The sequence below is a fragment of the Meriones unguiculatus genome, chromosome 1 (genome assembly GCF_030254825.1).
Source record: "Meriones unguiculatus strain TT.TT164.6M chromosome 1, Bangor_MerUng_6.1, whole genome shotgun sequence".
NCBI classification, from domain to species: domain Eukaryota; kingdom Metazoa; phylum Chordata; class Mammalia; order Rodentia; family Muridae; genus Meriones; species Meriones unguiculatus.
The window spans coordinates 57,567,738-57,595,687 of record NC_083349.1 but is presented as its reverse complement, the minus strand read 5'-3'; the positions used below and the strand labels follow the sequence as shown (position 1 = coordinate 57,595,687).

The window sequence follows — 27,950 nt, the reverse complement described above, 5'->3', positions numbered from 1 at the left end:
ACCATGTGATGGTGGGATTGAACCCTGGTCCTCTTAAAGAGTAACCAGTGCTAGTAACCTCTGAACTTCCAGCACCTAAGGTTTAATTCTTTATGTAAAATAAGCACGTCCATATATCTCTTTAGTATGTAATTTACTTTCATCTTTAACAACTGGTAAAACTTTCAAAAATTATATGCTTTTTTAAAAAGATGTATTTATTATTTTTATTCTATGTGTATGAGTATTTAGTGGCATATATGTACATGGAGGCCAGAGAGGGCATGAGATACCATGTCAGCTGGTATCTATCAGATAGATGTCAGCTGCCATGTGGGTATTGGTGACCAAATTTAGATCCTCTCCCAGAGCAGACAGCCAATGCTCTTAATCACAGAGCCCCTAAATTAATTTCTTCATTAATATCAGTAACTGTTTGATTATACAGATATACATGAGGTCACATAAAATTTGTGTTGAGTTAACTCCTCACCATTTGTTTGAAGCAATATTAATAGAGAAACTTCGCTCCAGTAGAGTTTCATAGAATTTTTAATATATTATCCCTCTATTTTTTTTACCTCTATTGTTGCTGATAAAAGCTCGAAGTGCAGGGAATAATATAAAAGAAGGGGAAGTAAGGGGGAGTAAGACCTGGAGAGGACAGGAGCCCCACAAGGAGAGCAACAGAACCAAAATATCTGGGCACAGGAGTCTTTTCTGAGACTGATACTCCAACCAAGGACCATTCATGGAGATAACCTAGAACCCCTGCTCAGATGTAGCCCATGGCAGCTCAATGTCCAAGTGGATTCCCTAGTTCCCTAGGGGAACAGGGACTGTCTCTGACATGAACTCAGTGGCAGGCTCTTTGACTACCACCACCACCACCACAACCCCCAATGGAGGATCACCCTTGCCAGGCCAAAGACGAGGAGAGGACAATGCAGCTAGTCCTGATGAGGCCTGATAAGCTAGGGTCAGATGGAAGGGGGTGAGGACCTCCCCTATCAGTGGACTTGGAGAGGAGCAGGGGAGGAGATGAGGGAGGGAGGGGAGGATTGGGAGGGAATGAGGGAGGGGGCTACAGCTGGGATACAAAATGAATAAACTGTATTTAATATGCTGTAATTAACATAAAAAGTAAAAATTTAATTTAAAAAAGCTCAATTATTAATCTCATTTTTTCATTTAGTTCAGTTTAGTTCAAGAGTTTCCATTTGATTTTTTATAGTTGCTTTATAGTCTTATTTCTTCCATTTTCATATTTTCTATTAATTCTTTTATTCTCTTCAGCTCTTTGAACATATTTATAATTTTGAAGTTCTTATGTGACAAATAATCTAATGTTAAAGTCTTCAAAGAAACAGTTAATATTGATTGCTCTTTTCTCCTCTCTTGTACATTTTTCCTTTTCATGCTCATAATCTTGATATTGAAAGTAATGCATTTTAGGTAATATGTTAGAGGAATGCAGAATTATTAGTTGTCCATCCTGGAGGTTGAGCTTATTATCTTTTATTTGGCTTTTTAGTTACCAGTAGCAATGCTCTAGTCTACCACTCTTGCATCAGGTAGCTGCTGACATCTCCAATTAAAACACTCGATCCCTTGGGGCTGGAGAGATGACTCAGTATTAATTAAAGGGTACTGTCTGTTCTTCCAGAGCGTCCAAGTTTAACTCTGGTGCCCACATAGTGGCCCAGAACCACTGTAGCTCCAGTTCCAGGGGTGTCTGACACCCTCCTCTGGCCTCTGAGGACACTGTGCGCACATGGCACACAGACTTACATGCAACAAAGCGTCCGCGTAAATGAAATGTTAAGGTCAACTACCTGCGTGTTATCTTTGCATTGATATAACTTAATGATGAGCCAATAATTGATCAAAATTTGTTCTTGCTTAACTTGAGCCAGTAAGGCAAGGCCAAGTTGATACGCTGATAAAAGGGGAACACAGTAAATACTTGGGTAGTAACATGCCTTCTTGTGTCTAGGGCTCGTATCCCTGTGGGAGTATATAAATAGCCAAAGCTCTCCATAGTTCCTTCTAAATATAGCAGCTGTTATGATTAAAGGATGTAAGAAAGGTTAACAGTTTTCACTGTGTGGCTGTCTTACTTCCCCAAATTTCTTTTAAAATTTTATATGAGCCTGATAATCTATATCCTGTCCTTCCAGAATCACAGCTTGAAACTATCTGAGATAGTGGCATTGGGGCCTCTCTCGTCAGCTACCTCTAACTCTAAGGACCCGCTGCCTTAGGACTTTTCATATCTTTCCAGTGCTAAAGCGAGGGAATGTGGTTTTGCTCAAAATTATTTCACTCAGCTACTTTGTTACCAGTGAACATCCAAGCGTGTTTTTCCTAATGTTCTGTGCAATAATCATATTTAAGAATGTAACCATTCTTTCCACATCTATTAGTTTTATAGGCTTTACAATAACAAATTACTGTGACTTAAAACAAAAGAAAAAATTTCCCTTACTGTTTGTGAAGCCAACATAATCAAAACATCAGCATGGTTGGTTTCTTCTGGAAGTTCTGAAGGAGAATCTACTCCATCCTCTCCCCTAGCTTCTGGAGGCTGTCAGAATTCCTTAGCAGAGCAGCATCTCTCCCGGCTTTGTGCTTGTCATCACATAGCATTTTCCCCTGTGTCTGTGTATCTGAAGGCCCCTTTCCTTTGTTACAAACACAGCAGTTATTAGATGTAGGGCTCACTCTAATGCTGACTACATATAAACATTACATCCTCCATGACTCTAATTCCAAATAAGATCATTCTGAAGATCTAGTACACAAGTTTGGGGAGACAGTATTCTACAAAGTATACCATCATTCCATAATATTATTTGAAAATAAGTACTGTCCCTATTGTGAATCAAATGATATTTTATGAAGATAAGTTTGGAAATGAATGGAACAGCAAGCTGGCCTTACTAACATTACTGTTTCTATGTTCCTTAAGATAACTTATATCCTCTTTTGTTATTTTATTCATGCTAAGTAAGAAAGAGCTGGCACAACCTTGCTCGTCTCCATTCTAATTTATATGTCTGTTTTTAATCTAGAGCCAAATAACTATCGGAGCATGCATGGCCGGGCGGTAAATGGTAGCCAGTTGGGAAAGGATTACATCCAGCTGAAGAGCCTGCTGCAACCCATCCGGATTTACTCCAGGGCCAGCCTGTATGGCCCCAATATTGGACGACCCAGAAAGAACGTCATTGCTCTCCTAGATGGGTAGGTCAGATTATTTAGCTCTCTTACAGCATTGTTCATTAAATACACTGGAATGAAGTATTTGTGTTTATTTTGGTTGTTTACAGGTTTAATAAGAAAGCAGAGGTTTTCTCATAGTGGTTTACTCCTCAACTCAACAAACAATAGAACTCATCTTGAGGGCTTCTAGAGTCGAGAGTAGGGGGAGGCATATCTTAGACTCTAGGTGGCTTGAAAAAAATGCATTATTTGCAAAATTATCTTTTAACATAGGATTTCATTGAATCATTTCCTATTTTTAAAAGGTTGGAAATACAAATATTTACAAAATAAAGTAAAAGTGAACTAATGCTTCAGTAGCAGACACTCTGAAGAATTATTATCACCTGCTTAATTTTGACTGCTCTGACAAACATCTTTTGTGCATTGGTGCAAAGTATGTTAAATGTTCTCTAACTCAGTTCTGGCATTGGGCCAGCCCCAAATCGAATAACAGATATGCATGCAGATTCGGTCTAGTTGCACAAGGTTAGAAGAATGACCATGAATTTGTTGCCAGTAAATACGGAGAATTAGAATAAAAGGGAGCCAGAGTACAGCCGGAGAGGCTTAATATAGATATATGCTGAATCAAGGTCCAAAGACAAACTTTAACTAGAGCAAAAATAAGAACAATGAATTGGGAGATTCATGTGTTATTTGTGGCATTTAGATAGTTGTCTCTACAGTTCAATTTGAATATGATAGTTTCCAATGCAGTGTGTAGACCAAGACCAAGCAGTTAGATAGATGCCGTGCAAGCATAGACAGAGATGAAAAGGAACAAAAGTGGTCTCTCCTGAACGGCTGTGTGTCTCAGTAGCTCACTGGACTCGTTTCTTCTCTGATTGCTTAGTTTCAATTTGAGCTTATGGGTCCTGCAGACCTTACTGAATGTCTGGGGAAGGCACGGGATTTATATTATAACAATATCAGCAAAGCAAAGTTTCATATTAGGCATTTTTCTCTATATATGTCACTGAATTTTTACTTAAACTACTTTTCTTTTTTACTTTATTTTATTCATTATTATTATTTACAATTTATTCACTTTGTATTCTGGTTGTATTCCCTCCCTCATCTCTTCCTGGTTCCTCCCTCCATTTTTCTCTCCTATCTCTCTCCCCTACTCCACTGATAGAGGAAGTCCTCCTCCCCTACTGTCTGACATAGCCTATGGTCCCATCAGGACTGCCTGGATCCTCTTCTGTCCACTGGCTAAGTTGCCCCACCAGGGAGAAGTGATCAAGGAGCAGGCAACCGAGTTCATGTCAGAGACTGTCTCCTCTCCCTTTACTAGGGAACCCACATAGAGACTGAGCTATCTGTGGGCTATATCTGAGCAGGGGTATAGGTCTTCTCTATGCATGGTCTTTGGTTGGTGCATCAGTCTTACCAGTACCCCCTTGGCCCAGATATTTTTGGCTTTGTAGAAAAGATCATCCTGAGTGAGGTAACCCAGAAGCAGAAAGACATGCATGGTATATAATCACTTATAAGTGGATGTTAGCCATATTATATAGGATAAACATAGTAAAATCTACAGACCTAAAGAAGCTAAACAAGGAGGACCCTAGGGAGGATGCTTAATTCTCATTCAGAAGGGAAAGCAGGATAGACACCAGAAGCAGTAGAAAAGAGGGAACAGGTTGGGAGCCTACCACAGACGTTCTCCAAAAGACTCCACCCAGCAGGGGATTGAAACTCTATCTACTCTTCTTTCCCTTTTTCCATTTCTTGCTCAGGAGCAATTTACTTCCTTTTTTGTTCAAAATTTTATAGCCTTAGTCCATGCTCATCAGCATGGGGCTTCCCTCTTCACACTCTCACTGAACTCTTTGCATCTGTGTAGAGAAGGGTAGGGCAGAGGTGAAGAGGTTGCTTTCATTTTTTTCTTCTTATACTTAGATATAATAATTAAAATAGTGTTCTTATTCATATTTCGCAGATAATCAAGAAAATCTAAGCACTCTATCCTTCAAGTACATATGGTTATTATTTTAAAGCATTCTTTTTCTTTAATGATTTGATTAATGTGTTCCCATATGACCTACAGTGTCTTTATAATAGTATGGGGGTGGATCAATCATTTATTCATTCTAATGATATTTCTCGCATAACAGCTATACTCTAAGTAATATGCTAGGAACTGAGAATAATAATAAACAAAACATATACATTCCTTGTCCTTATGGGGTATTCACTAAGTTAGGAGAGACATACATTAATCAGAAGCGTAACACCAGGACAGTATGAAGAAACAATACATGGTTACATTAATGAGTATGAGCGCTGTGGGTTAATTGAATACGGGAAGTCATGGAAACATTCCCTTAAAACTGTAATGTAAAGAATTAATAGTTGAATGCACGATGTAAGAAGTTAACAGTCTCAGTGGTTATTTTTGCTTATATAGATGTAGAATGAAAAACATGTACAAAGATCCAGAGGATAAAAACTGCCTAGGCTACCTGGAAGATTAGAGTAGTAAGGAAGAGGTGTGTTCTATCAGGCCCTCCAGGCGTAATGAAGGACTTGCAGTGCTTTCTAATTGCATTCATGATGCAATTAGAGGATGTTTAAGATGGAGAAGGAAATTATTTATTATTTGAAAGGATGTGTATACTCTGGAAAATAGATTAGAGCGAAAGCAGAAAAACCCATGAGAAGATTGCTGCAGTGATTTAGAGGGTAAATAACAGGGGTCAGAAGTAAGAGTGGTGGCAGTCAAGCAGTCTGCCAGATATGGTAGCTCAGTGGGAAGGCAGATAATGGTATGATGTAAATAGTGGTTAAGTGGATGGTGCCATTTGCTGAAATGAGAAGACAAGAATCCTTCTAAGTAGTTCTGGGAAAGAAACTGTGACTTTGGCTTTCATGCTAGGAAACTAAATATAGATGTTGAAAGTATCGTTGAATCGGTGCAATGAGATCAGGTTCTCTGCTTGAGTTATTTATTCATTTGGAAAGTTTTTAGCACAAAAATGAAATTTAAAGCCATAGTACTAGATGATGTAACTTAGCATACAAAGAAAAGAAAGAGGGTTTAGGTGCCAGCCTGAGGAACTTGCATATCTAAAGAAGTAAGAAAACTGGCAAGAGCAGAAAGAGTGAGGCACATGAAAAAAATAGACTTTAAATAGAGAAAGAGGTGGTCAATTAATAAGCTGACAGAAAAGTGTCTTCTAGACTTAGCAGCATATAGATTGTTTATGTCCTTGAGAGACATTTGGGGAGAGTGAGAGCTGATGGTGGATTGCAGTGGTTTACAGGGTGGTTTACAGGCAATGGTGTGGATAAGAGTACTGGGAACATTCCTGTGAAGAAAACCAAAGGTGAACGAAGGGACATGGACATCAAGGAAGATTCCTTTTGCAGAATAGAGTAAAATAGGTTTGTAGGTTAAGGTATACCCAGAGAGAAGATAAGGGGGATATAGCCAAAATAAGACATCCTTTAAAGTTAGAAGAGATGGAAGCCAGAATGACTTACCTTCTAAAGAGGACAATTCTCCCATAGTAGTAAGAGGTAAGAGACAAATGTTTTTCTGAGTTGAAAAGTTTAAAAAGCCATATTTATGAAGAGAATCTCCTACCACTACACTAAGTGTAGTTAAGACATTGGGTTTGAATGCCTGATAGAAACGTGAGTGCATGTAAGTTAGCATGTTGGGAGTAAGTTGAGCAACTGAACACAGTGGTGAAGAGAAAAGTGTGCTGTTGTTGAATATGAAATGTTACTCCACATGCTCATGTGTTAAAGGCTTAGTTCCCAGATGGTAGCTCTGTCTTAGGAAGTACTGGAGTCATTAAGAAGCGAGGTCGAGCTAGAGGAAATAGGTCTTGGGACAGGAGGGGTGTGTTCTTACGAGATACAGCTTGCCCTGGCCCTTTCCTGTTTCTCTGCTTCCCAGCCACTAAGGTATTCTGTTTTACATCCGGCCATAAGCAATGGAGTCAACCAACCATGGACTGAAACTATGAACCCACATAAACCCTTCCTCCTTTAATGTTTCTCTCAGATGTTTGTCCCAGGAACAGAAAATCTGACTGACAAAGCACGTGGCAGCATTTTGTACTGGCAAAGGGTAGGTTCTACTTCCTCCCTATCTAAACATGAAATCTTAACACCAACACCAACAACAACAACAAAAAGACAGAAAAGTCTTTTAGGGCAAGAAAAAAATATTGATGACATTTGTATTTTCTTTTATGTGCCAAAATGAGGATTTACTTTTCTTAATATATGTATATGAAATATTTAGTGATATAAAAGTAGAAAAAAATATCCCTGAAACTTAACAGAACAGAAATGTAAGCACTGTAAGTTACCAGTTTGTAGCTTTTCCCAATCCTCTTGGCTACAGAGGCACAGTATTACGTAGATTGATTGTTTTGATCACTGTATTTTTTTATTCGTTGCTTCATATGGCCCTTATTTCTGCATATTTTATATAATTATAGTTCTTAGTAAAAGTAAAATATTTCACTGCATTAGTGTACCAAAGTCTACCTAAGCATTCTCCCTCTTTTGGGCATTTGAATGGTTTCCACTTTTTGCTTGTAATGTAGTACAGCTATAAATATCTTTATACAAATAGATTTTTTAATTTTTCTTTTGAATCATGTCCTTGGGCAATATCCAAAATGCTGAGTTTCTGGGTCAAAATGTATATTAATTTTTATGGTTTTCTGTTTGCTGTCAAATTTCCTTTCAGAATGATCTCACTAGGTGAAAGCTATATTATGTATCATCTCTGAATATGAAACAACAGTGAGCACCGGCAGTATTATTGACTATTTAAATTAAATGATCATATTGCATGCTTTGAATTTGTTAACTTCAAGAACAGCTGAATATTCTCCAACTCTTTGTTGTTTGGTTTCTTGTTTCTCCTGTGAATGAGCACATGTAGGTCAGAGGTCAACATCTGGTCTCTACCTTTTTGTGCTCTCTTCCGTTGGTTTTGTTTGTTTGCTTGCTTGTTTGGGGGTTTGTTTTGTTATTTTGAGACAGTCTCTCAGTGAAAACGGCCATTGCCATTTCTGCTGAACTGGCTGGCCAGGGAAACCCTAGAATATGCCTGTCTCTGCTCCTTATACCCAGCACTGGAGTTTCAGGTGTGTGTCACAGTGCCCAGATTTTATGTCCTGTTACAATCCAAACTCAGATCTTCATGCTTGCACAGAAAGTCCTTTACCTAGTAGGCAATATCCCCAACTTTGTCTTCAGTTCCCTTATCCCAAATTTGGTATTTTATTTAATGATACAATAACCATTTTGTCTGAATTCCAGGCTTTATTTTATTTTATTATGATTATTATTATTTTTTACAAAATAACTAATACCCAAAAAATATAAGTGGAAAGAAATAATCAATCTCAGGACTGAAATCAATGAGATAGAAACAAATAAGCAAACAAACAGCATAGAAATAAATAAATAAAATTAAGAGTTGGTTCTTTGAGAAAAATCAACAAAATTGACAAACCTTTAACCAAATTAACCAAAAGACACAGAGGGAAGGCCCAAATTAATAAAATTCAAGATGAAAAAAGACAGCACCTTCAACAAATGGTACTGGTCCAACTGGATATCTACATGCAGAAAAATGAAAATAGATCCATATTTATCACCGTGCACAAAACTCAAGTCCAAGTGGATCAAAGACCTCAACATAAAACCAGATACTCTAAATCAGTTAGAAGAAAAAGTGGGGAAGAGCCTAGAACTCATTGGCACAGAAGACAACTTCCTGAACAGAACACCAACAGCACAGGCTGTAAGATCAACAATCAAAAAATGGGATCTCATCAAACTAAAAAGCTTCTGTAAAGCAAAAGACACTGTTGTCAGAACAAAACGACTCCCTACAGATTGGGAAAGGATCTTTACCAACCCTATATCTGATAGAGGACTAATATCTAGACTATATAAAGAACTAAAGAAGTGAAACAGCAACAAATCAAGTAATCCAATTTAAAAAAAATGGGGCATGGTGCTAAACAGAGAATTCTCTGTAGAGAAATATAGAATGGCAGAGAAATACCTAAAGAAATGCTGAACGTCCTTAGTCATCAGGGAGGTGAAACAACCCTGAGGTTTCACCTTACACCCATTAGAATGGCTAAGATCAAAAACTCAAGTGACAGCACATGCTGGAGAGGTTGTGGAGAAAGGGGAACCCTCGTTCATTGCTGGTGGAAATGTGAACTTGTACAACTACTTTGGAAATCAATCTGGTGCTTTCTCAGACAATTAGGAATAGTGCTTCCTCAAGATCCAGCTATATCAGTCCTAGGCATATATCCAAAATATGCTCAAGCACACAACAAGGACATTTGTTCAACCATAGTAGTAGCTTTATTCATAATAGCCAGAACCTGGAAACAACCCAGATGTCCCTCAATAGAGGAAAGGATACAGAAATTGTGGTACATTTACACAATGGAATACTACTCAGCAATTAAAAACAAGGAAATCATGAAATTTGCAGGCAAATGGTGGGATCTAGAAAAGATCCTGAGTAAGGTATCCCAGAAGTAGAAAGGCACACGCGGTATATGCTCACTTAAAAGTGGGTACTAGACCTATGAGATAGGATAAAAATGCTAAAATCTGTACACCTAAAAAAGCTAACTAAGAAGGAGGTCCCCAGGTAAGATGATCAATACTTACTTAGAAAGACAAATGGGATGGACGTTGGAAGTAGGAGAAAACAAGAAATAGGATAGGAGCCTACCATAGAGGGCCTCTGAAAGACTCCACCTAGCAGTGTATCAAAGCTGATGCTGAGACTCATAACCAAACCTTGGGTAGAGTACAGGGAATCATATGAAAGAAGGGGGAGTTAGTAAGACCTGAAGAGGATGGGAGTGCCACAAGGATCAAATATATCTGGGCACAGGGGTCTTTCCTGAGACTGATACTCCAACCAAGGACCATGCATGGATATAACCTAGAAGCCCTGCTCAGACATAGCCTATGGCAGCTCAGTATCCAAATGAGTACCCTAATAAGGGGAACAGGTACTGTCTCTGACATCAACTCAGTGGCTGGCTCTTTGACATCCCCACCCTCTGTGGGAGAAGCAGCCTTCCTAGGCTACAGAGGAGGACATTGCAGCCAGTCCTGATAAGACCTGATAAGCTAGGGACAGATGGAAGGGGAGGAGGACCTCCCGTATCAGTGAACTTAGAGAGGGCCAGGGAGGAGATGAGGGAGGGAGGGTAGAATTTGGAGGGAATGAGGGAGGGGGCTACAGCTGGAATACAAAGTAAATAAACTGTAATTAATATAAAAATAAAAAAATAATAAAATAAATAAATAAATAAAATTCAAGATGAAAAGAAATTATAGTAGACACCAAGAAAATTCAGAGAATCAAAGGACATACTTTAAAAATACGGAAAACACAAAACAAATGGTTAAATTTTTTGATATGCATGACCTGTCAATGTTAAATCAAGAGTAAATAAAAAATTCAAACAGACTTATAATCCCAAGTGAAATAGAAGCAGAAGTTAAAGTCTTTCAACCAAAATAAGCTCAGTGCCAGATGAATTCAGTCTATAATTCTACCAGACCTTAAAGAAGAAATAATGCCATTATTCCTCAAGTTATTCCACAAATAGAAACTAAAGAAACATTCCCTAATTCTTTTTACAAAGCCGGTATTACCTGATACCAAATCCACACAAAGGCCCAACAACAACAACAACAAAAAAATTATAGACCAATATCCTTTATGAACATAGATGCAAAAATTCTTGATGAAATACTTGCAAACCAAATTCAATAACATCTAAAGAAGACTATCCACCATGTCCAAGTTTTCTTCATCCTAGAGATTTGGAGGTGGTTCAACATACATCCATAAATAAATATAACCCACCATATAAACAGAACTGAAAGAAAAAAAATACCTGATTATCTTATTAGATCATCTTATTAGGTCTTTGACAAAATACAACCTCACTACATGATAAAAGTCCAGGTGAGATTAGGAATGCAAGGGAAATAACTCAACATAATGAAGGCGATTTACAGAAATCATGCAGCCAAAATCATTCTAAATGGAGGGAAACTCAAAGTATTTTTACTAAAATCAGAAAGAAGACAAGGATGTCTGCTCTCTCCATACCTATTTAATGTAGTGCTTGAAGCCTTAGCTAGAGCAATAAGACAACTGTAAGAGATCAAGGGAATACAGAGAGGAAATGGTGAAAGAAAAACATCTTTATTTTCAGATGACATGATGTATATGTAAAATACTCTGCAGACTACCAGGAAACTCCAACAGCTGAAAAAGACTTTCAGCAAAGTAGTAGAATACAAAATCAGCACACAAAAATCAATAGCCTTTCTATATACAAATGGCAAACATACTGAGAAAGAAATCAGGGATATAGTACCTTTTACAGTACTTTAACCAAGCAAATGAAAAGCTTGTGTAATAAAAGTTTGAAAACATTGAATAACAAAACTGAAGAAGACACCAGAGGCTGCAAAGATCTCTCGTGCTTATAGATTGGTAGGATACGTATTGTGAAATCACCAAAAACAGTCTACAGACTCAATGAGATAGAATCAAAAATTCCAACACAACTTCTCACAGAAGTTGAATAATGCTACAAATAAAATTATTAAATGTTGCAAACTATTCAATAATACTAACATATGAAAACACAAAACCCAAGATAACTAAAGCAAAACTTGATAATAAAAGAACTGTTTGTGCCACCACCACCTATGTTTAAAGTTGTTCTACAAGGTTATAGTAATAAAAACAACATTTTCATGAAGGAAGACTTGTTGATCGATGGAATCAAACAGAAGACCCAGACATAGTGCACATGTCATGCTCACCTGAGTTTTGAGATGGAGATTGATGTAGACTCAGTCTTTTCCTTGAACTCAGGTTGCTACTGAACATTTTCATTTTGAACTTCTTTGTATCATTAATATCCATCTTCGTTTATTTTTATTTTAGACCTTGTCATTTTTTATTTTTAGTAATCTGTAGCTGTTCTAAGAATCTAATAATTTCACCATGTAGATTTCTGGGTCATTTTTAAGTGTGACATCTAGTCATTTCAATTTTGCTTGAAGTCTTGAGTTTTGCAGGTCTACTGACTCTTGGCCTTTAAGTGTCTCTACCTTTGTAACTTCCAATCTAGTAAACAGCTGGCTCCATTATGCAAACTGCCATCAAACATGCCAAATTATTATAAATTTTGGAAAATGCCATGCTCTGTTTACCTGTGTGTCTTTTTGTTTGTGTAAGTTGTTTGGAAGACTATGTTCTTTTTCTCCTTAACCCCAGATCTTCCCCAAAATGTTCAGGTCAGATTTTGGTGATCTCCTCTGACCTTGCATGACATTTTATTTTTCTGCGCTAGCATTTAACAAATTAATGATAATGTGTTTGTTTACACATTTGCCTCCCATAATAGGCCATGAACTATAATCTATAGATTTTGCTGCTTTATAGAACCTAGAAATATAGTTCGGTGTCATATTAATGCTTGTTGAAAAAAATAGTATGTCTAGATTACAAATAACTCTTTAAGTTTCTATGGTGTGAAAAATAGTGTGCATGTATTAAAATTTTGAAGCATTATAAGTTATGTAAATAATAAAATCTTTAATATCATAAACCCATGCTAGCTCTTAAGCTTTTGAAAATAGGAATATATAGGACTACTTCCTAGTTAGGATATGAAATGAATTAGAGTAGAGATGGATTCTTGCATCTGTGTCATCAGGAAGTTGCTTAAAAAATGTTTGCTTTAATGTTTCATGTTGATCAGGACCTGGATAGTTCTAGACATTGTTTGTTTGTTTGTTTGTTTGAACTAAACAAGTGGCATTATTTCGGGTCGTATTAGTTTCATCTATTTTTCTTCTGTAAGCTTCTATATATTATCTATGTGATGACAGTTTATAATATTCATTACTTTCCTACCAGGCAATACATTTTTCTTGCTTCACTATAATTGCTTTATCTCATGTTGATCAATAGATCATGAACACGCTGTAGAAGTCCCAGTCAAAAGAAGTATTTATTGTATATGTTTGTTTAATAGTTAAATCTCTACCTGTGATCTAAAAACGTTCTAATATCATTTTAAATTTAATCAATACTCAAAGATCATAGACATAAGACATCAATACCAGAGGAGAAAAACTAAAATAAACAAATATAAGCAATTAACCTAAGAGAAATTATAACTCCAGATCAATTCTTAAAGTATCTATAATTTAGTATCCTATGTATATAACAAGATCTGTACAGCAAGCTAGATGGTAAGAATATATAAATATATATAAATTAATATATAATATATAAATTAAAAACATATTTCTATGAAATATGAATAAATAATCAGATTAAATAAAAACATTTTAAATCAAACATGTTCTTTCTGAAATTAAGCTTAATAAAAAGTATATGGATTATATGCATTAGTGACTAACTCCAAGCTACTAATAATGCATCAATGTCACGTTAAGAAAAGAAACAAAAACATTTCCCCCTTGAAGTCATTTAAACAGGGAGTCCAGATTTGAACCCTCTGCTTCATGCTCCCTTCTGTCCTCTGACTGTCTTGCATGAGTCTGAGTCTGTGCCTACCTGAAGGTTGGTTGTCTGGTGAATCTGCTTGTCCCTGAGTCTGTGTGTATGTATGCCTCTATATGTATGTCTGTTGTGTCTATGTGTGAGTGATGTCTCTGTGGTGTATGTGTGTGCTGTACGTCTCTACCAAAGGCTTTTGCTCTGTGTTTACCGAGTAGGATAGAAAGCATCACTTTCTATGAAGGAATGGGGCACTTGACAGAAATCTTTAACAGAGTTTTACAAAGGGATTAAGTCACTGCCTCCAACTGATCCCATAAGTGATCACTCTGGCCATAAGTGATTGTTTTCAACCTTGATGGTAGATTTGAAGAAATTGCTTTCAACTTCTGTATTTGCTGCTTTCAGCAAGTCATACACATGTATTATTCTGAGTCAGAGTAACTAAAGATTACAGCTACCTTAGGCTATAAAAGTTAATTGCATGGGAAAGCGAAGGAAAGTAAAGTTGATTGTCACATTGTTCTCTTAAAGACAGGTTAAACAAACAGTTTGATTACACAGTAGGATAGAACTCTTAATTCTATTATTATTATTAAGTCTGACTCTGAGGTTCAGCAAAATTTCCAGACTAGTCCAATGTAAGAGATATTTTCAGAATATTGCATCAACACGAATAAGGGTTAGACAATGCTTTCATTTTGTTCTGCTCTAACAGGAAGCCTAAATTTGGGTAATTTATAAAGAAGAGAACCTTCCTTCCTCATAGTTCTACACACTAGAAGATATGGGTACTGGTTTGGATGATGCATTGTAGTAGAACAAACACAGTGAAAATTTAAAAAGTAATAATTGTCAAAATTCAGAGAATTTAAGCCTACTTCAGGAGCATTATTATTCATCTTTTCCCTCCAATCTATTCACTACTCAGTTTCTAAAAAATATTCTTTAAAAGATATAATTCTAAAATGTTACGCTCAGGATGCGAGGCTAAGCACTGCACTCAGGGTCAGCCGCTTTGGACCCAGAGAAGAGCATGTCTGATTGCATGCGGGTTGATGCCCCAGGTCCCGCCTCTGAGAAAAAGGTATCGGTCGGGTCTGATGCTCTTTGGGTGGATGATACCTAAATGAACATCGGTACAAAGTCCCAATTTATTTCTAATATCAGAGATCAGACCTCTACTCTTGCCTGATGCGTCTAAAACAAAAAGGGGGAACTGTAGAGAGCTGCGAAATGCTGTGCCTTAAAGATGGAGCTGGTTTCCGTCTTCCACCTTCCCAATGGTGAGTGCTCTCTGTCACGAACAATTCCACATTTGGCTAAGGCTGAGGATCTGGCTTGCTTCCATGTATGTGGACCTATCTGCATTGCCCACGTGGCACGCCTGGGTTGGCTACCCAGAGGCTATTTAAGCTGTGGGCTGGCTTTCCCCAGGGTCAGATGATTATTCAAGGTTCCTGAATAAACTGCATTGAAAAAAAAAAAAAAAGATATAATTCATTTGGTGTCAGTCACTAATTCTTCTGTGGTTTGTAGGATAGCTGCAGAGCTTCGTATTTTACTTTGATCCACAAGACTCCACTGCCTAAGGCCATGTATTTATCACCCGCCAAGCTCCCTTTCTCCTCAACCCAGCCTCCAGAGCGCTCTCCATCTGCCACATAGCTGGCTCACTCACCCCTCAGAGGCCTTTCTTACATAACCTATGAGTCCATTTTTATAATGTATAACTACATTTACTATTTCTTTACCTGCTGGTTGTAGATTATGAACTGTGAGGGTGTGGGGAATCTCTATTGTATTTATTTTTGCAAAATGCCCACTACTTAGTCTCACATTTTTTGGGTGAGTTTGTGAATGAAGAATGTAAGTTACCAGCAACCATAGCGTTTCCAGCAGAATCACCTAATCTGAACCCATGGAAGAGCGTACAGCCAGGCCTAACTTTCTGCCCCCAAGGTTTCAGAGAACTGTGGAAAATGCTCAAATTGGAACAATGAGATATCAGAACAGAACTATTTAGTCTTTGCTAAATAATCAACAAATCAGAAATAGGAAAATTGACTTTTTGTATCTTGAATTTCTATCTTTGATTATGTATGATTATGTCTATTGAGTATCTGATACTGATGGATAACTGTGTATGTCTAGATGATGGAATTCACTCTGAGTTACTTGAAATATACTTCTATTGTGACTGTTTGAAACCCTAGGAACTTGTTTTACTTAAAAATTCTTTTTCATGCAATATATTTTTATTATGTTTTCCCTTCCACGACCCTCCTCATCTGACATCATTCTCTCCATCTCTGTCTCTCTGTTTCTCTCTTTCTCTGCCTTTACCTCTGCCTCCCTCCTTTCCTCCCTCTCTCCTTTACACTCTCCCTCTCCCAAAAGCAAAAGCTCCCACAAAATAAATCAGAAAACACAAGGGAAAAAAAACAAAGAAGTTCCCCCCCCCAAAAAAAAATGCCAAAACAAAATGAACAGTCTGTAAAAAACCCCACAAAGTTCATTTTGTGTTAGTCAACTACTCCAGGTGTGCCCTGAAGTATGGGTGATATATGTAGTGACACTCTGTTGAAGAAAACTGATTTTTTTTCCCTTTGTTTCAATTGCAAATAAATTCTTCGCTAGAGATGGGACCCCTGCGTCCATTTCCCCTCTCAGTGCCGGGATCCCATGTGGCTTGAGCCTGTGAAGGCATTTGGGTGTTGCCGCGGTCTCTGCGGCAGTTCTGTTGTGTCTGAAGACACTGTTTTCTTTTCATCACTACCTCTGCCACCCCTTCACGTAGATCCCTGAGTCTTGGGGGAGGGCATTAATAAACATATCCTATTTAGTACTGAGTGTTCCAAAATTTCTTACTTTATGTACATTGCCCAGATGTGGGTCTCTGTATCAGCTCCCATCTGCTTCAGGAGAAAGCTTTTCTGATGTGGGTTGAGCAAGACACTGATCCATGGGCATAGCGGTATGTCATTAGGAGTCATTTTCTCGCTATGTTCCTTTAGCAGTGTAGTAGTATTGGGTTTTCCCTAGACCCATGATCTCTCTAGTCTCAGGTTCTTGGCATAAAACAAATATATCAAACCATTTTCTTACTTAAAACTTCATTTTTGTCTTCTGATTGTAACGAGGCCATGGGAACAAGGACTTCTGTGCCTTTTAGAGCAATCAGCTCTTCAAATGTGTTATAAGCAAAATATACAAGCAGAGAAAAAAATATAACATTGGATATTTATTTATTGCCACATCTGTTATGGACATGTCTTCTCAAAAGGTAGCAGTCATTATTTCTGAGGTACCTTTCAGCTCTAACATTTTAAATTTTGAAGCTACTTAGTTTAGCGCACACACACGCACACACGGACTTTTCCCAATTAGGTTTTTCATTTTGTAACATAAACATTGGGGTTTCTCTTGTGCATGTCAATACAGAAGAAGGGTAGAGTACATTTTGAAATTAGGTGAGAACTGATTATTTACTGACTCATCAATCTAAGGACCCATTTAATCTTTCCAGTTTGTAAAGTCGAACTATAAGCAATGCCTTGGTCTTTCATCAAAAATAAATGAGGTGATGAATTGAAAGTGCTTAGCACAGTTCCTGGCATATGTTGACCCTCAAAGAAATGACAACCACAGTTGTTGAGAAGAGATGCATTTAAAGATAAAAAGGGCAATTTTTAGTCTAGGGGCTTATTACATATGACTTAAATGCAGGTTCTAAAGCAATTAGGTAACTGAGTGAGGAAGGAAAATCTAAAGACAAGCTCTATAATGCCATGTCAGTATCATGAGGGCGATCACTGCTCTTGTCTCTGCCTGGGAATCTTGCTTCTGCCACATTCTTTCCTGGAACAGAAGATGCACAGCTGGGGACAGTTTGGGGTAATTATTACGGTGTTACTCCTAATAATTGTTCTGTTTTATTTCAACTGCAGAAGCATTATGTGACTTCACCAAACTACAAGAGAACAGATGAGAATAATGCATTTCTTTCTTACTCCGTAAGAAAAGAATTTACCTCTTTTGCCTCTAGAGAGAAATCCAGCTTGCTCGGTACTCATTAACAGGGAAGCACTGGCTACTGCTCCCAGCACTGTCTGCTCCCTAGTTGACAACTGTGTTAATGACCCATAACTCTAACTTCCCTCTGCTATTTTTTACTTTTTTAGAAAGCAATTCTTTCCTAGCTAACGAAGGCGCCTAGTTGCTTACCCAAGCTCAGGCTATTATGAAAGATATATTTCTCTGTTGCTCATGTCAGAGAAGTTAGCAAGGGGCAGGAGTTAGAAAGAACATTGGAGACGGAGATCAGAGCCCTAGATGGATGCTTCAAGTTAGCACTTTAAAAGTAATCTTGGGACAAATTCTTCCATACTTTCTTTTCCTCCTGAGCCTTGTCCTTACAATTTTAGTTTCTTCTCCAAGAATCCTTCGTTTTCACAGAAGCTGCTAGGACTGGAATTTGTCAAAAGTCTGGCCTATTCTATTAGTTGCTTTTCTCTGTTGTAGTGACCTGGATAGGAAGTCCAACATGGTTGTGTTGGCATCTTAGATTCCTTATCATATAATTTTATTTTTGTGTTTTTAAATTTTTTAAAGCTTTCATAATAGCTTCCTTAGTGATTACACTAACTTATATCCCTACCATTTGCATTTGTGTTCCTTTTCTTTATCCTTCCATTGTTGCCACAATAAATGCTAACCTGTCTTTCCCTCACCCTCTCCTTTCTATGAGGAAAGAAAAAATTATTTTGGCTTAGGGTTTGAACCTGGTCCATCATGGCAAGAAAGATATGATGCCAGTAGCATGAGGCTGGTTTTGTTTTGTTTTGTTTTGTTCACATTTCTGTATGTTAGGAAATAGAGATGGCACAAGAAACAGGCCACTCTAAAGCCTACCCCAAGCTACTCACTTTCTTCAGCTGGGTGCCAACTCCCAAACTAGCACCACCACCTAGGAACTGAGCATTCACGGAGGAGTCTGGGGGAAACGTTTTACATGCAAACCGTAAAACCCACCAGCTGCCGACATCAGTTGCACCTTCAGTGATTATGAAACTGCAGCCTGATTCTGTTTTCATTAGTTTATAGTCACTATGGAGAATAACGAATTTTATTATGGTATTTATGCTTTTTATCACGTACTTTGATTATATTGGCCCCTTTTTTCCTCCTTTGTCGCATCCTCACGCTTTGTACCCTTCCTTGTCCCTAAACAGTCTCGCTTCTATGTTCAGGTCTTTTTCTGAGAAAACAAAACAAACAAACAAAAAAACACGTAAAGTTTATGTTTTGGATCCTGACTTATTTGAGCTACTATGATGATTTCCACTTCCATCCATTTTGCTGTAGAAGACATACATTTTAATCCTCTTTAGGGCTGAATAAAAATAATTTCATTGTGTATGTACACCACATTTCCTTAACCACTAATTTTTTCATATTTAAGCTGATTCCATAACTTGGTTATTGTAAAAAGCCACAGAAAACATGGTTGTGTTGGCATCTTAGATTCCTTATCATATAATTTTATTTTTGTGTTTTTAAATTTTTTAAAGCTTTCATAATAGCTTCCTTAGTGATTACACTAACTTATATCCCTACCATTTGCATTTGTGTTCCTTTTCTTTATCCTTCCATTGTTGCCACAATAAATGCTAACCCTGTCTTTCCCTCACCCTCTCCTTTCTATGAGACAGTTTCTCACACTGTATTTTAAACTGTACCAAAACTCACTATATAGCTTAGGCTGGCCTTAATTTCATAGCAGTTCTCCTGTATTGGCACGTTTGCTTATTTTCTTAAGGACTGCTATTCCGACAGGGTGGAAATAGAAATTTCAGCATTCTTTTGATTTGCATTTCCCTGATGGCTTAAAACATTGACATTTCATCTACTTGTTGATCATATGTCCTCCTTTTGAGAACATGTCTGTTCACTATGTTTGCACATCTATGAACTTGAGGGTTTATGAATTTGAGGCTTGAAGATGATTGATTTTTATAGCTCTTCATTCCTGTTTCCAGTTTATTGGAGTATAAATTTTTAGTATTTTCTGGTGATTTTCAAGATATCATTGGTTTCTGTTGTAATACTCAGTTTTTGTTTCTAACCTATAACTTCTCTTTTCCAGCCTGGTTCTTAAGATCCAGTTTGGACTTGCCAAACCAAAATGTATGGAGATAGAACCCAAATATTGTCCTTTCAAACAAACTCTCCAAAGAATTCTTGGTACTTCAAACTATGAGAGTCATTACCATGTATAGGCAGAACAGGTTTTAGTTGTATTTTATTGATCAGGAAATAGACCTGTAATGATAAGACAACAAGCCACAACCAGGAAAGGGCACTCATATTTATCGAGTGACTACACTATCCTATCCACTGCCCTTGTTTCTTCATTTCTGTTTCCTGTTAATCATCACATCTTTGTTGGGTTGGTGCTGTTCTTGTCATATGGAATGATCCAGGGAAGTGAACCTGCCCAAATTCACCTAGCTGAAGACAGTACCAGGACTCAAAACAAATACCTGATTTACTTCTGGGGCCAGTGCATTTCTACTCTGTAGCACCATTTTCCTGAATTTTCAACCTTCAACTAAGAATGTCATAACAGCCAAGAACATAAAGTATAACCTTCTTCAGTTGAGGCCCACAGTATTTACTCTCACTCATTCAGCTTCTTGCCACAGCTTCAGCTCCTGGAAACTTTCCTTCCTCTATGAAATTCATAATCATATCCTGATGCATATTTCTTCCTCCCCACCAGTTTCTGCAGCCAGGACAAATCATATCAAGTCAGTTAAAAACCCTCTGTGCTTGAATCCAAGTCTGCATAACCTCCTCACAGCATTGCAGATTGCCAAGCCATGCCTATCATAATATTTCTCTAGCCAGCCCCTTTCAGTTCTAACCAGAACCTTCCAGATGTACTTCAATATTTTCCCTCAAAACCCCTGTTATTTCAGCTTTATTATTCTCTTACATGTGCTTTCTTGTTTCAGACATTGCCTTACAGCCTCCCACTTCTCAACCCCCACCCCCTCTAGAGTCAAATTGTCTTTATCTTGAGGACCAGTTGCAGGTAACACATGCCTGGCATTCTGTCTTGAAAAAGATTCTTAGTCAATTCCCAAACAGGTGGTAATGTATTGTGATCTACTCCCAGCATCTGCCATGGGCTCAGGAAAAGTAGCAGCACAACAAAGGACTATGAATCTGCTCCCTGCATGGTTGTAATAAGGGCTTTAGAGTAGAATCGGGTTTAATCCTTCTCTGTAATGAATTATGTGGGTGGTCTTGAGCAGCTTCTTCATTTGCCAAAAGAAAGAGATAATGCCACCGTCACCCCTAGCTGATGGTTCGCTTGTGTGGGATGAAGTCAGTTTTCTTTGGGAGTGAAACCACAATAGGCTGCCTGTGCTACTGGGGATGATCCTAAACTCATGCACATACTGGCAGTACTGCGAGGACTCAATGATTTAAAAAGACATCATGACATCAAAAGGGAAGAGTGGTGAGTAGAGCATGGGAGGACTTGGTGAGGAGAGGGTAGGGGTGGGTTTAATCAAAACACCCTATGTACTTGTATAAAAATCCTCAAATAATAAATTGAAATAATAAATATATAAACTGCTTAATAAGTGCATATAAATTGGCAAATGTTAATTAGCTTATGTTTTCCCGTATTTATTCAATATCATAATTATGATAGATATGAGTGTAACTTTTATCCTAAAAATACATTGGTTGGACAGTCTCACTCATTTCAAACCCTGTGTTATAAAGGCTATATAAACCACCATTTAGGGGTGTATAAGCTGTCAAAGAGGAGTATAAATAGAGACCTCAACAAATATTCAGCTATGCTATTATTCTACTGTCATTGAATCATTGTATACAGATAAAATAGAAATGGAGAGGGGAAAGAAAATGAAGGACAAAAGAAAGAAGGATTGAAGAGAAAGAGAAAGCCACACGCTTGCAGAGGAGAGAAAAGGAAGAAGAGGTAATAGTGGTAGCAGCAGGAGAGGAGGAGGAGGAAGAAAAGGAGGAAAGAGACCAATAGTTTATTTGTTGCATCCAAAACCCAGTATAATCAGCATATGAAAAAGTTAATTGGCATGACAAGTGAAGATGCCCAAAATTTGCTAGGGAGGTCATCTTGATTTAATAATGGATACTTCTCAAGTTTTTTCTGGGCCTTTGAACAGCATGGTTGTTACTTCTTATTTGTATTCTTACATAATCAGTGGTGTTTTTGTTTGTTTTTTGTTTTGTTTTTGTTTTTTGTTTTTTGTTTTAGACAAGGTAAGTCAAGTTTCTGTATTCTTACTGAAGTGTCCACTCATTTAGATATCCAGTTCTCTGTGAAGTATTTATCCTCTATCCTGGGGGGAAAAAAAAAAACCAAAACCCAGTTTTTAAGGTTATGTTTTGTAGTCCAGAAATAGGGTGGAGGTCAGATGTGGGAAGAGCAGGGGCTGGAGGACAGAGGGCTTTCAGAACAGGAACCACGGGAAGGGGCACACATTCAGATACATCATATATACAGGCAGAAGAAAAGGGAAATAAAGTCTCCTAGAGTCAGTCTCCTGGAGGAAGAAAAGACTCACATTGACAGGGATTTTTCTCCCCTGTAGTAGCAGGCTGGCTCCCACAGGGAAAATACCCAGATACCAAAATGTCTACCTGGTACTGGCTAATCTTCTCTCATAGAGGAACCTGTTTCCTTTCCACTGGCACCCGTGATGACTGGAGGTCATGTGAGAGCAAGCATTTCTCCTCTAAGATCATAATGCAGACTTCCATCCTTACAACCAGGATTGGAAACATACAACTTGGAAAAACCTGAAATTTCTCATCTTGTTAGTATTAACGTCCTGGGTCACCCTTAGCTTATATTGGAAAATTTCAGCTAGTTCTAGAGGCTAAACAGTGCTCTTCTGTATCCATATGGTCCCCTCTTTAACATCACTACTGCTGAACATTGTGAACTCTGTTAAAATTGTTCATTTATGTGCTTTGGAGCTGTTTTCAAGAAAGAGGCAGAAGGAAGGAGTAGAAATATCTGTGATGAAACAATATTGATCTTTTGGGACGCATTGTCTTCTGCAGTGACAACAAAGACTTAAAGTAGAGTGTAGACATGATACAGATGCCGAGTAGATGTTGAAAACCTTAATTTTCAAGGAAAGGGCATGGGGAGCAAATCTAAATCTCATTGACTATAGTATCTGTTCTTGGGATTTTGTAGACTCCATTTCTCTTATGTGTTATTTTTGTTGTTAATTTTAAGCAATGAAATTTTAAGCAATGTTATTTAAAGACTTCTGAAAACAAAGTATTTGAACCTGTCATTATTTTTAATCCTTTTCAAAAAACAAGACTGTCTTTCGCCATATGGTAAAAAAAAACACACAAAAAAAAAAACCCAGGAAAAAGCATACTTTGTTCAATAATATTGATTAAATTGATTCTTTTCCCTCCTCAGAATAAGTATATAAATATATTCACATGCTTTGTCTCATCAATTTACTAAGAAAAATATAGATAATAACAACTTTCAAATGAATATATGTTCACAAATAGTGTTTCCTCAAACCTAGCTACAACTTTTCTGTTGTTTCAGTATACTACTGGAGTCAAATGGTAATAAATTGTTGGAAATAGCAAATGATTGGGGATTAAAATAGTTTAAAGACTATAATGAAGCTAAATTATATTTAAGTATTTTATATCTTCTGAAAAATAGCATATTAGGTAAGAGTCTAACTTTAATTTCTATTTCAAAATAATTAAAACAAATCATGTGGAACTATTCTAAACACTTTTCTATGTGGAAAGTCTTGTTAATTTAATGCATTTTATACTTTAAAATGCTATTCTGCTCCACAAGCTTTCCTTACTAATTTCAAAACCAAGACTGTTTTATTCGTTGGGATATGTATTAATCTAATATGCATTAATATGATAGAACAAATAGACACATCTTTATTATTTTAGTTTATCAGAATTTTCTTGGAAAAAATTAGAATGACTTTGTAAGACTTCAAGAATATCTACTGGAACTTTTTATTTACATTTCATTTACATTAAATACATAAGCTAATGTAAGAAATAAATTGTTTCCTTTTCAAAATCATCATAGTTTTTTACTGTATTTTATTTTAAGATATTCCTCTGTAAGTTCTCTAAATATTATATTTATGGGCTTATCATATCTTATATTTTAATTTTTATAGAGAGAAATCATTAACATTATTTTAATGTCCCCAACTTTATAGCTTTCCTAGTCTATGTATGATATTAGTTTAATTAAGAATGATTTATTGAAGTACTTATTGATATATTTAGCAGAACAAATCATCAAATACATATGCAGGTCTCTAAAATGAAACTATCATGAAGACTTGGTTTCCAGTTTTCATCATAGAAAACTGCCTGCCTTTTTAAAGACATTCCAGAGCCTTTGGCCAAGCAGGACATCAATGATCTTTGTACTAATTTTCTTGACCACAACATAACTGCTATGCTCAGTGACTATTTCTAGTTCTTCAGTGCATCTTCAATAGGATTAGAAATTTCTGCTAGAAATATCTCAAATAGTGCTACAATTAAAAATTTCCACAGCCTCTCTTGCTCTAATCATGTTTCATTGTCCCAATTCAAAGCTTCTCATCCCTCTGTTATAGACTACTGCCAATCTATTCCCACCAGTAACTTTCACATTTACCACGGCCAGAATAATCTTCCTGAAAGCTAAAGCTGATCCTGACATGTTATTTAGTCTAAACATAGGATAAACTGAACAATCATGCATGAAGGACACACTCATTAAGGACACACTAGCCATATTTCATAGCTCTGCTGGCAGCTGGTCATACAGACATAAGTGGGATTTGGATTTGCATCTTACTGCTAGGATGAAGATCAGATTATCATGATAGGCCACTTACTAGAGCCCTGACCAGTCTGACGTCCTGCTGTTCCCTTGCCTGTTTCCTGGCAACCAGCCACACTGCACCCTTTGTTCATTCCTATCATAAACGATTTTTTTCCTTACAGCACAAGCTGTTTTCTCCTTCCAGGTACTGTTCAGGGAAATATATATGTCCTTTCTAACATCATAGACAACAGAGTCAACTGCTCTTTTGACTATGACCCTACAGCAGTCGGCTGGTACTGGTGTAACACACAGTAACTTTTGTAGTCAACTGTTACCGTCTGCCTTCTGGTTTCCATTGTGTTGGTTCTCTTCCTGGGGATTGACTGGGGCACCTTCCATTGTGCACATTCAGCACCTCTTCTTGCAGATAAACACCGAAGAGCTTACATTTGAGGAAACAACAACAGCAGCAACAGAAAGGGAAAGGAGGTATTTAGCCCATGGTTCTTTCCTAATAAACATGTATTTTGTATGTTGTATTTTCTCAACATAAAATTTCAACATTTTATTTTGCTTTTTGTTGTTGTTGTTTTATTTTGTTTTGTTGTTTTGTGTTTTTGTGTTTCAAGACAAGGTTTCCCATGTAACAGCCTTGGCTGTTCTAGAACTTTCTTTGTAGACCAGGCTGGCCTCAAACTCATAGATACCCAACTGCTTCTGCCTCCCAACTAGGATTAAAAGTGTGTGCCACCATGACCAGCTTTCTTTTGCATTTTAAAGTTCTACTATACTACTCAGCTCTAGTAAAAATAGCTTAGAGACCTCACAGGGTGCCAGAAATCGGGATGGATTTGGAATCAGAATGAGGTCCTAGTCCACATTGGCTGTGTGAGTTTGAACAACTCAAATATCCCTTGTAAGATGTGGCCTTTCGTGCGCAAACAGAAACATCTCCCTAATTGATTTCTTTTGGGAGAGTATGGGATTTACACATATAAGAAGCTGAAAACAGTTTATAAGAATATGTGTCAGTTTCATTGTGGTTATTTTTATATGATTTTTGAAGACAGTTTTTCATAAACTGTTTCTATTTCAGATATGATAGTAAATATTTTGGAGGAGTAAATTCCATGCAAATGTATGTTTAAATCTTTGGGTCTTTTTTTTTCTTTTAAAAAATTAATGGTGCTTACATGTAAGACTGTCTAAATTTTCTGATTTTTACAATATCCTGAAGAAAAGATTAAGAATTCCTTCTCCCTCTCTTTATCTCTAGGCCATCCAACTCCTTAGAGCATCTTCAGGTCGCCAATGCTTAAGTACATATGTAGCAAAAAGATTCTTGGGGATTCTCATTCATTTCCTTTGACCCTGTTGTCTCTCGTTTTCTTTTTCTGCATTTTGACGGATGCTGACTGTGTGCTTATTGATTAGGGTAGCACATACCAGGATGAAAAGACCAAGTACATAAACATTTCTGGCTTTTTAATTCCGAAGGGGACACAGCACAAAAGCAGGGGGAGGATGAGCAACCCTGACAAACGCAAACAGGATTTTGCTGCTGGTAACTGAGGTGAAGGGCCGTAACGCTCGTAAGATCGGTGTGCGATAGCTGAAAATTCTACTCTCCTAGCCAATAAAGAAGCTGTGTATTACCTGTGTAAAAGGATTAATAAAAGCTAGCATCCTCATCAGCAAGCAAAGCAATGTTAAGAAGTGTAAGAAATTTCTTTCTCTCTCTCTCTCTTTCTCTCTCTCTGTTTCTTTCTCTCTCTCTCACACACACATAGTGGGTACTAACTAGGTACTCAGAAATGCTAAGTATCTACCAACCCACATTGAAATTTTGACTCAACCCATCAAACTAATTCCATTCTAAATTACATACTATATTATAGTTTCCACATTTTTGCTTCTGGACTTCAGAGTGGTACTACAGACAGAAAAGCAAAAACATAAATAGAAAATCCAATCTAAGACCACTCGAGTGTCTGCTTCTCCCTCCAGCTGTTCCTGCTGCCCTGTTGGATGCTTCTCTCTAGTCAGTCCTCTTCTCTGTTTTAAAACTATTTTATTTCTATTTCTTATACCTCTTTCTCCCTATGCACCCCAATCCCTTCCAACACCCTACTACCAAGTAGGAGAGAAAAAATGTTAGTGAGGAGAGGTGGCATAGTTCTCTTTAGCTACTTCCTGCTGGTTAGGGCCATTGAGTTCCTTGGCGCAAGTCTAATCTTCGTAGTCAGTATATCTTTTTTCATCTATTGTTTATTTATTTCATAATCCATAATATATTTTGTGATTTATATTCTGGGTTCTAAAAGTAAAATTAAGAAGTGTCACAGACAATGTTGTTACAATGACCTATAGCTCTACAAACCTGTTCAACAGCTGGAAGCAATTGACATTGGGTAGCATTTGACTTGAACAACACTTTAAAAAGTCAACTTTGAATCTTAATTGAAATGCCCTATATTTCACACAATATATATGTGTGTGGATATATGACTCAATTCTAATCTTTTGTTTCCTTTTTGAGAGAAAAGGCAGTGGAAAGCCATGCTGTTTTGTTTTTTGTTTTTTTGGTTTTTTTCCTCCTTAGCAAATGCTTTATTCCTTATCTTCTTATTTCTTTTCTTTTTTTGGCATTTTTTTTCTTTTTTCTTTCTTTTTTTAATTTATTTTTTTTTATTAATTACTTCTTTTCAAATTGCATCAACAACAACCAGGAGCAGAATGGGGGAGCAGCAGCATTCTTCTTTCTCAGAGCTTTCTCTGGGCTCTGGAATTTATTCCCTTTCCAAAGTCCTCAGAATTAAACTGTCTGCAGTAGCCAAAAGCCCCTCTCAAATAGTTTGCTGCTGTGGACAATCTGAATCAGTCCCGTATCCCATTCCTGGGATTAAAACAAAAACATGTTTACAATAATATAACGGAGTTTTTTAAAGACACCAAAACTTCCACTACACTTTTCCCTTTCCTTTTTTCTTTCTTTCTTTTTTTTTTATATGCCTTACTTTGAGGCTAACCAAAAGTCCTAGTTTCCACCTTTGTTCAGTTTGTTTTACAGGTAGACTGATTCCTTTCCCACTATCATAGCAAAACAGAACCTTTTGGTTTGCTCCTAGTAACCCACTTTTCCCATCTATCTGTCTAGAAGGATTCTGCTCAGGTAGGCTACAGCTAGGGTCTTCCAGAAATGAAGCTGTTTCCTTTTCTGGTTCA

General features: G+C 37.2%; 1 protein-coding gene across 2 annotated transcripts in view; it reads left to right on the top strand.

The window, feature by feature from the left end:
* Hpse2 (heparanase 2 (inactive)) overlaps positions 1–27,950 on the top strand; it is a 592,793-nt gene that overhangs the window by 381,688 nt on the left and 183,155 nt on the right. For both annotated transcript variants that reach the window (XM_060389839.1, XM_060389845.1), the window contains one exon: positions 3,054–3,225. In XM_060389839.1, the coding sequence (XP_060245822.1) occupies positions 3,054–3,225 (172 nt within the window). The remainder of the gene's footprint in view (positions 1–3,053; positions 3,226–27,950) is intronic.